This window comes from Syngnathus typhle, linkage group LG4 (genome assembly GCF_033458585.1).
Source record: "Syngnathus typhle isolate RoL2023-S1 ecotype Sweden linkage group LG4, RoL_Styp_1.0, whole genome shotgun sequence".
NCBI classification, from domain to species: Eukaryota; Metazoa; Chordata; class Actinopteri; order Syngnathiformes; family Syngnathidae; genus Syngnathus; species Syngnathus typhle.
In genome coordinates this window covers 8,821,238-8,831,123 of record NC_083741.1, presented here as the reverse complement: position 1 = coordinate 8,831,123, position 9,886 = coordinate 8,821,238, and the positions used below count along the sequence as shown (strand labels likewise).

The following is a 9,886-nucleotide window of genomic DNA, read 5'->3' as shown; positions in this document are numbered from 1 at the left end:
GAAACCGACATGCATATCAAAGTGGCCTTGAAGAGGAAATTTAATTTTCCCCATAGTGGTCTTCATTTTAAGAATAAATTACACTCTGCCAGAATTAGAAATCTAATTATGCTGCCCATTCCTTCAGGCTCAGTGCTGGCATGTGGTCAACAGCACATATGGGATGGATATGGTGTTTGTACTAAACCTTAAAAGAAAGTTAGTTTTGTCCTCAACTGCCCTTGTGGCTTTTTCAGTGTGAGTGATGCTTTGAAATGGGAATGAGCAATTATGTCAACAACAGCAAAATAGTCCAGTATTGTCTTTTAATAATTCGGTAAATAGAATTAGAAAGAATACTTACAATCAGAAACATGAGACAGATTCATTTAAAGTAGAACAAACATTTTCTTTTAAGTAAAAAATAAAACTTTACAATGTGTTTTATGTGCCCCCACTGGTCTAAACACGGTATTTTGATTGATATTGCGTTTGTGGAGTATGATCACATCACATTGTCTAAGGGCGCAGCTTGTGAACATCACTTGACCCGACCCAAAAAAACACGTGAGCCGTGACGGTCATTATTTGAACCATCATGCACTATGATGTCATTTTCAAGAGACAATACAAGTCAAACTGGCCGCCCCTTGAGATGGGTAAAAACAAGTGGGTTTTTCTGATTAATTAATATTCCACAAATACAACATTACTCAGAACATGTTAGTGGGGGTGCAGAGAACATGCTATTTTAAAGACTTGACTTTCCCTTTAAAAGGTTGGCTCATATTTCTTATGATTGATCAAAGTAAAGTTACAGGACTACATCTGACACACCATTCAGTGACGTTAACCAACAGTTTGAAGTAAATTCAGCCATGTTTGTCAATTTGTCTATGAGGTCTAAAGACAATGATCATGTTCATTACATATTCAACCCCTCGCTAGCAATCAAAGGGCGGAGCGGGGTTAGATCTCATTTCGTGAGGCTGGAAAATTCGGAAATTCACATCCGTTTTCAATCCGTTCTCTGTAGCATACCGAAGGAAATTCACAGGAAGACAAAATATGGAGGAGCCTTGAAGAATCATTCATTATTTTGCATGAATTCCACCCTCGACATTTAGTTTGTAGCCAAAATGCTGTGGCTAGGGCTTCTTCTCTGCATGCAACTGACTGATGGTGCTAGTGGAAGGCAAGTCTGGGTACACCAGAAAGCCCGTAAAGGTGATGTATTTGGCGTGGTTGCTGTACGCCCCAAAGCCATCTCTCTGGTGGGAGTAGAGCCACACTGTGTCCCCCGTTTTCAGCGAGAGCATCAAACTCTGACTCTGCAGCGCTTTCTCTCCGTGGCTGTCGTCATAGATCATTGCCTGCACTTCCAAGTGGTTCTTCATCAGCTTGACGGAGAGCGTCTTCTGGGGAAGCTTGCCCACGTTGAAGGAGAAATAATATGTGCCAGGAACACGGCACATAAAAATCCCTTCTGTCACATTGAAGTCCTCACCGATGTTAACGAACGCCGTGTCAAAGCTGACCGGCTGGTGCTGTGGCATACCGGCTTGATTCTCTCCTATTATACTCTGAGTGCGACCCACTGAGAAAGCAGATCGTGGATCTTCCTCGTCCTCTCTGTCCTCTTCATCATATTGATGCGGCTCTTTCTCGCCCACTATGTTCTTCAGATCAGATCCGACATCCACTGTGGCCTGGTTACTATTCTGCTCTTGAGGCTGTTGGGAGTTGTAAGCAGGGCGGTCCTGCTGCGGGCGATTTGTCTGGTAGTCGTAGGTTTCTGGATAGATGAGGTAACCGTTAAAGGTAGTGTAGTGTCCAGTGTTGCTATAGAGGGCATAGCGAGGGTCGCCATGGAGGCGGAGCCAGATGCTGTCACCAAACTCCAGCTGCAGCATGACACTCTGGCTCTGTACCTAAAGGAAACAAAGTTTGCATGGGAAGTCTCCTTCAAATCAACCATCAATCAAAACTATTTGTGATACATCTAGCCGTTGATAAAGGGTAAAGCAACTTCATCCTCTATTGCTCCCAGCCTAAAAATGTTTGGAATGGAGAAGAATGAAGGACTAAAGTGGAGGTGCATTTACATTATGCAAAGAACTAAAAGACCAAATTTGAACAAGGAGAAAAGGTGAGCTCCTTCCATATAAATTACATTTTGATTTGTATATTTAATTAAAAAACAACACTAAAGATCATATTTGTTAATGATAATATTGAATGCATCTCTGAAAACAGGATTACATAATTATTAATGCAGTACACAATATGAAGGAGGTTTCTTTTAGTTTTGCACGTTGCACTCAAAGCAAATTTTATTCACAAATATAGCTTACTCTAATTATTGTACTATAAGATTACAATTACATACATACGTGTTAAGGTATTTTTTTAGGGCGTTCGTGATCATTGAAATTGCTTTTTCCCCTCATAGTATGCTGTGTTTTCCAGAACTCATAAACACTTAACGAGAGTACCCCTTTAGTTATTGATTAATTTTTTTTTCAAAATTTCTACTGTTCTACAGGTACTCTGTAATAGAAAAAGGAAAGCACCAAGACGTTATCCCTGTGTTCTCTGGACTATAATAGCATAAAATATCTATTTAAGAATGGTCTATATTCATGAGGATTTTTTCACTGCGAGAGAATCCTTTGGGCCATGAATGAATATACTGAGTGTTCAGCTAATCTCTAAGGATTGCAACAAATATATATTCTATAACTGAAAAAATTCTAAAGTATTTAAAGGCACCCGAGTGAAAGCACATTTCTTATGCGTGTGCATTTGTACATAGACTTTTCACTTGGCATTCCTCTTCAGCGCAGCAGTGTGCTTTATACACAAATTTGCTATGCTGCAGTGCCAGAGCGCTGACCTACCTTCCTCTCCTCTCCAGCATTCTCTTCATACACAATGGCTTGCACCTCATTTCTATTCTTCATCAGCATCACAGACAAGTCTTTATGAGGGAACTTTCCCACTGTAAAGGAGAAGTAGTAGGCCCCAGGGATGCGACAGCGAAACAAGCCAGTCTTTGGGTCAAAATCGCCACCAATGTTGACGTAGACTGCATCAAAGGTCACCGTCATCTTGGGTCCCCCTTCCATGCTGTTGGTCCGTGCGACTGAGAAAGCTGACCGTAGTTCAGTGTTGTCTGGGAGTCGAGCAAAACCCATCACAGCGCTCTCATGGCTCATGCACAGCAGGCCAATCAGCATGCCTGCTGAGATCAGCATCTTATCTCTGAACAGATGTGTAATAAAAAAAATCAATAAATCAATCAATCAATAAATACACTTTTAATTCAATTGACAGTAAATTACTATTGACTGTGGCAGCACAGCAAAAAACAAAACGTACAACCAATATATACTATTTGCATATGGATCCTTAATATGAATATTACAGATATTATTTAAATTGGAATTTTGCAACTTTATTGACCTTGGAAGGATGTTTTGCGTAAAAAGGCAGAACGTTTCATTACATGTTGAATATTGATGAGAAATTTAATCCTTTTACATGACAGGTATTGAAAAATGTAAAATATCCATCCCAAATTATGTAAACGTGATCAGAGTATATCAAAGATCATTGGGGGGAAAATACTGTGGTATAGGACTCTTAAGATAGTCTCATTGCTGCTGTTTACAATGCAAGATGTGTGAAAGCTGTGAATTACAGACTGCAATATATCTGTTGCCAAGCAACCAAAACCTGGTTAAAAATCTGAGGATAGCAGTTTAAAGCACTCCATGGAGATTAATATTAATACAGTATGTTCTGGTTGCAGGTTTTAATTCTGTCTTAAAAATAACATTATAATTTAGTATTGTACAGTATAGCATGAGCAATCGTTCTGTAATAAAAATAAATGTAATCTTTAATCAGTTTGTGATGCATATTCAGTGTCAAAAAGCAAAATGAAATTTTAGATTAGCGTTGCATCCTTGACATTCATTCATTTAAATTAATTACATTGAATATGTTGTTCGTTGTTGGAGAGATGCAAGACTACCACTTAACTACTTAACATTCCACAGATGATCAGGTGAATGTCAAGACTAGGTGAGTAGCATGTCCAAAAGGGGTTTGTACTCAGGAAAAGATAGGGCGAGGTTCACTGCTTAGTGAACCGTCAACTTTGTGAACAATTGTGCAAGTCCACCAGTTTGAAAACAGCATTTACATTTTTGCAAGAAATTATGAGATTACATCATTACCGCTGCCACGTTCTCTGGGCCTATGCTCATTTGTGATCAACTAAGCGGACAAGTGTGTATTTTTGCAAATCATGGACATTGTATCCTCTGAGCCAAAAAGGCAAAAATCCAACTGGATTGTTGTTAGTGCAAGCTTCTGTAATGGTATGTGGGTGCCCATGGCAAGTGTAATTTACTAGGGGTGTAAATCGCGGGTTTTGTCACAATACGATATCATATCGATACAAAGAATCACGATAGGATATTTGCCGATATCTTAAAGCCTGCTGTGATTCATTCACGATACATCACGATATAGTGCTCTATGATCGATACATATATATATTTTTTTAAATAAAAAATATAGAACAATCTCCTGATTTATAACAATTCATACGTAAAATCAACAAGGTACTGCAAACTCTTTATTTAGGAAATGACAAGAGTATTGTAGTAGTGCTTATTTTAACACTGAACTTTGATGTCGTGTTTTTTCTTTAAATGTGCGGCGAGATTTGTGCTCCCTGAATATTTGATCACCGCATGGCAGGATTTACAAACTGCACGTGTCTTGTCCGTTGAGTCATCTTTTCTTTAGAATCCAAAGAATGACTTGAAGCCTAAAGGGTAGCCAATTTCCTCGTCTTTTTGGACACTAGCCATAGCACCAGCCCAGGAGCCGCGTACTACTGAATTTTGTAGTTTGCAAGAGGCTGGGCCAGTAGAACATTGTGTTCCTGAACAAATTGCTGTATTTCAACCTGTGACATTCTTCCGCAGCATAATGACATTAGTTTCAAAATGCGGACTAACTAGTCAGTCCACACTTTGACTTAGTGTACTCTATGTAGCTTTGTCACGCAAATCTGTATTCATCTTTGCAAGACACCACACCATAAACAACTTAAGGTGTCTGGTTCCATGCAATTCATCGGAATTATTGGGTGTTCTAATGATAGACGACTTAACATACAGCTTCACTAAGATAATGTGCCCTATAGCGCAGTGTGACTTGTTTGAAAATAAACCTGTTCATAGAAACTGTGCCTAATAATACGATATTAATCGCTTGAATTCACATTGTTTGCACCACTTTCTGCTCCATGTCAAAGTCAGCATAGCATAGAATGACCTTGTGTTGGTTCTGAATGTGAAGTTGGAGTGATTTGATCAAATCCCTAAATCCACTGTGAAAACTGCCTTATCTTAGAATATTTCTGTCACTCGAAGCTGCCCGGAACATAAACACAAGGACATGCAACACATAGCAATATGAGTGTGTATGGGCTTCTTCACGGCTTTGCGCCAAAGTCAAAAAACATTCAAAAAGACATCTGAAGTCTTATCAACCTGCTATCAAATACACAGCCACCTCACAGTATCGGTGGCATCTGTCTTCTTTCTCCCAGTAGCTCCCTGAGATGCATTACGTGTCTAAAAATAGAGCTCTGGAGACAGATCAATAGATGGTAGAAGCAGAGATGAAAAGAGCACGAAAAGAAATAAATAAATAAATAAAGTGGAACGAGGGTGGAGGAGCTTCCACTAAATGAATTTCAATTTTGGCAAGCATCAGTTTCCGATAAGGCGTAACTATACAGTGCGTGGTTTGCTGAGGTTTACAATTAGTCTATCTAATGTATTATACCTTTAAATTTTATAAGAGCTTTTCACAAAAAAAACAATGAAGAAATCACACTTTGCTACAAATATAATCATTTTACAGGTTCTGTAATGGAAAATAACACAACAATGTCTTCCCAGCTGGCTTCAGGTCAAAATAACATGAATTGTTGATGAGTTATGGTCATACTGTATTTCATTGTCAAATACATTTTATGGTAATAAACGGGAAGTGGCTGTCAAGTTTGTCATGCATCGCAAGACTGTAGTGTAAATTGTTTGAAGGTCAATACAGAATGTAGTTCTGACAGGGGGGCAGATGTTGCTTAGAAACCGAAAACCTTGAAAGTGGAATTTTTGTGCCTGTTGGATAAACACAACCTGAATAGGTTTATTAGTGAGTGAGTGAGTGAGTGAGTGAGTGAGTGAGTGAGTGAGTGAGTGAGTCAGTCAGTCAGTCAGTCAGTCAGTCAGTCAGTAAAGTTTTCCGGGGACTAAATTAAAAGTACTAGTAGCTGTAGAAGTCTTGCCTCAACTACCCTCCACAAGCTGGTCCGTAACTGTCAGAGGACAAGTGCAAAACGTCAGTTCCGGTGACGTCACAACATCTCAAGTCCGCAAATTATTACTAAATTTTTAGTATGCCAAGCCCAACTCATTTGTGCAGAGTGTGTGTATATGTGTGTGTGTGTGCGTGTGTGTGCACGCACACTGTGGTTATGTTACACAAATCTTAGGGCCATGCTTAATTTAAAAAAAAAAAAAAGGTGATTTCATAATTGTATTCATCTGCAGTGTATAAAGTTGTCCACAATGAACAATACTATTTGGAGTTCCATGAGGGAAGTAGGGAGGGGTGGAAGTTTTCAATTGGAAGTGCAATGTTTTGATGCTGCCCTTAACCTGGTGAGAGTGGTCGATATCAAAGTGAGGAGGGTTGAAAAGACTGAGGACGGAGGGTTTGGAAAAACCTCAACAATGAGCACTTCAAATGTGCATGGGCATCAAAAGCGGAGTCCAGTCACTGGTTTTACCAGTACCTGTTTGAACTCCAATTTAAAATAACACCAGAACAATCTAAAAGACAAAAGTATGCCTTTGTGATATCTTATATAATGTTGGATGTTGACATATTTTGAGATAGCCTCAGCAAAGCATGGTTCTCTGAAATGGACATTTTTGTAAAAAAATGAATTATACCTCATTTCAAAAACTGATTGAAAGCCACCCTAAGTTTATTTATTCACGCTTTGATAATAGATAACCCCCTTCTCCTTTCTTTTAGCGCGCAAGATGTTTAATAAAGCTCACTAAGTACATGCGGTGGGGTGACCTGGCCTCTTGGGACGTATCAAAGAGTTAGGGGGGCTGTTATATGGAGGTGCACTGACAGACCCCCGCTGCTGCAACCCCTCTCATTAGTCTCTTTTCCTCGCCCCCTCCCTGCGTCTCATCTTCAACACCTGTCAGCGAGCTGTCAGCTGCCTGCTTGACTGTAGACAGAGAAACAGCCTCGGGATGAAATTAATGTCAGCGAAGGCAAGAGCAAAGGACAAAGTATTTCTCAGAACTCTGATCCAACCTGTTTTTGATCTTCTGCCACTACCTGAAAACAAAATTAATAACAACACTGTGCCTCTGTTACCCAATACAACTAAAGAGAGTCACGCACAGAGAGGGCAGACGGCCAAAAGCAATTATCAAGAATTGCCGCAGAATTATTTAGCATTAATAAAAGTACATTTAAGGAACTCTTGTACCTTAAAACCACATTTCTCTTACATTGAAAATTTCTCTTGCATCTCATCAACAACAGATCTAAACAGAAACTATTTAAAATCTATGTGGTGAGAACTTCAAACTGATTATGGTTCAACTTTAATTACATGTTTTGCAGTTTGTCTGTGGTTAAAAACTTCCCACAGTTGCTTTGCACTTCCTTGGCAAGTACACAGACGCTGTGACTTTCGAGCTTTGTTTTGACAAATAGTTTCGTCTTTCCCGTGTTGCCTCTGTCTAAGAATTTTTCAACATAGTTGTCTAATGTCTTCTATGTCTGTAAGTATTCTTTTTAACTTCTAACCCTATCTGATGGCAAATAGTCAGATACACATTTTGGACATAAAAACAATACATCAAAAAGGTACATTTGATCATTTTGTATTTATTTATATGAGTAATTATTTATTTCTATTTTCATTATTTTTTTAGGATTTTGCCCATAATCCACAGAAATTCAATCCTCAATGTTCAGTGTCAAGACACAAACAACCCTGCCCGCAAATAGGTCACAGTGAAAACACACATTCACAATCTTACTGGTTTGCATTTTTTTTTTGCGAGCAGCCTTGCGCATACACAGCAGAGTACAGGAGAGGAAAGCAGGGAAAAACACAACTACGCACAGACACTAACAAACACAAAAACCTGCGCCGCTTATAAATTCGAGGTCCACACGGTATCTTATGTAGCAGCCATGTCTTACACTGATGGTAAAAGACAAGAGCAGCCGCAGACAAAAGAAATCTCCTTTGTATGGAAGCCCATTTTAAGATAAGAGCTCATGACCTAAGCTTTATTCACATCACAGCTTCCTGCTGCCTCGTGGACCACCACCACCACAGATACTGTCCCCATATGACTTTCATACGTATTGTTTTTCTCTGTAATAACACTTTTCTTCATCCCTGTTGAATTGAATATGACATGTAGGACTGCATTGGAGCATCCATTAAACATTCCTTCCCCAGTTGAGATATCGCTATTTCACAGCAGATAAATAATGTATTCTGCTGAAATGTGGCATAAGTGCATGTTGAATGCAAATACACAAGATCAGACTTTCCTCCAAAGTGCTTCGCTGTACGCCAAGATACTGCTTTAATTGGAAAAACATTTGCACATTACACATATCTAAGGATTCATTTTCGATTCAATTTATAAAACGCATTCTATTGTGAGCTCCCATTTGTGTCGACAATCTCTCAGGATGCAAAAAGGACTCGCCAAGCCCCCCGGTGGTGCGTTGCTGTTTACGTTGCATTCCTCTGCACAGAGACTCTCAACTTGGGCTGCGGCTGAGTTCACCGCTTGCATGCAGCACTCCCAACCTTTCTAGGATGCCATCACGTATCGTATTTGGCAAAAAAACAAAAACATCACATGATGATGAGGATGGTGATGACAGTGATGATGATGGAGTCTTCTCACCTTGGCGTGTGTGTTTGGGATAACCTTGTGTCTTGGTCGTTGCGTCAAGCAGAGAGTAGCGTTGAAACTTCCCACCCTCCAACGCTGTTTGGATAAATCTTCTCTCTCTCTTTTGCTCTCTCTCCCCGTACTCACCCTCCTCTTTTTCCTTCAATCTGCTCTCCCCTCCTTTTGCCATCATTCATTGTTCCATCTGCTCTATCTCTCTTCTTGTACCTTCTGTTAACACACCTACACTCGCCCCCCCCCCTCACACGCTTATCAGATGCTATGGTGGGTTGTAATCTGATTGGTTTCGGGGGTGCAATGCGTATACTGCAGAGATGCAGTTTAGATACACCCAGTCTGTGTGTGTGAGCTTTGCTGTTTGGTGCTGCTGGTGATATTGTAGCCAGCCCTCCCCCCTGACATTATTGTCTTCATCTTACCTCTCTTTTAAGTCTGAGTAATCCATTTGCAAATTGAAATTCAACCCACCCGGATTCCCTACATTTAAATTTGACACTTTGTTTCTCCCACATAAAAATGCACGGAACCTATTTTTTTTCTTACAGGCATTTGGCAGACTGTTGCGCTGTTTTGCATCTGATCATCTTAGCGCCTTTGCAGCAAACTGCTGTGCTGTTTGTGTTTCGGCCAACGTGCAGAAATAGATTTAAGAGTGGGCTGCACTGCTCCACAATGACAATGAAAGATAATGAAGTGTGAAACCACCACAAGCACTGGGACTCTGCTCTAGTTAGATATTTTTGCTCGGTATCATCTGCAACAATTATATGCATCCTTTTTTTTACGGTTGTCATAAATTCTACTCAATGAAAATCCGTTTCATGAGACATTTGAGTTTGGAA

General features: G+C 39.8%; 1 protein-coding gene across 1 annotated transcript; it reads right to left on the bottom strand.

Annotated features, from left to right (window-relative positions):
- Nucleotides 1-291: 291 nt before the first annotated feature.
- Nucleotides 292-9,661, bottom strand: c1qtnf4 (C1q and TNF related 4). Its single transcript, XM_061276294.1, is given in 4 exon segments — nt 292-1,910; nt 2,880-3,243; nt 9,036-9,075; nt 9,078-9,661. Coding segments are annotated over 4 exon segments (1,326 nt in total). The 5' UTR covers nt 9,217-9,661; the 3' UTR covers nt 292-1,127.
- Between the last annotated feature and the right edge of the window lie 225 nt (nt 9,662-9,886).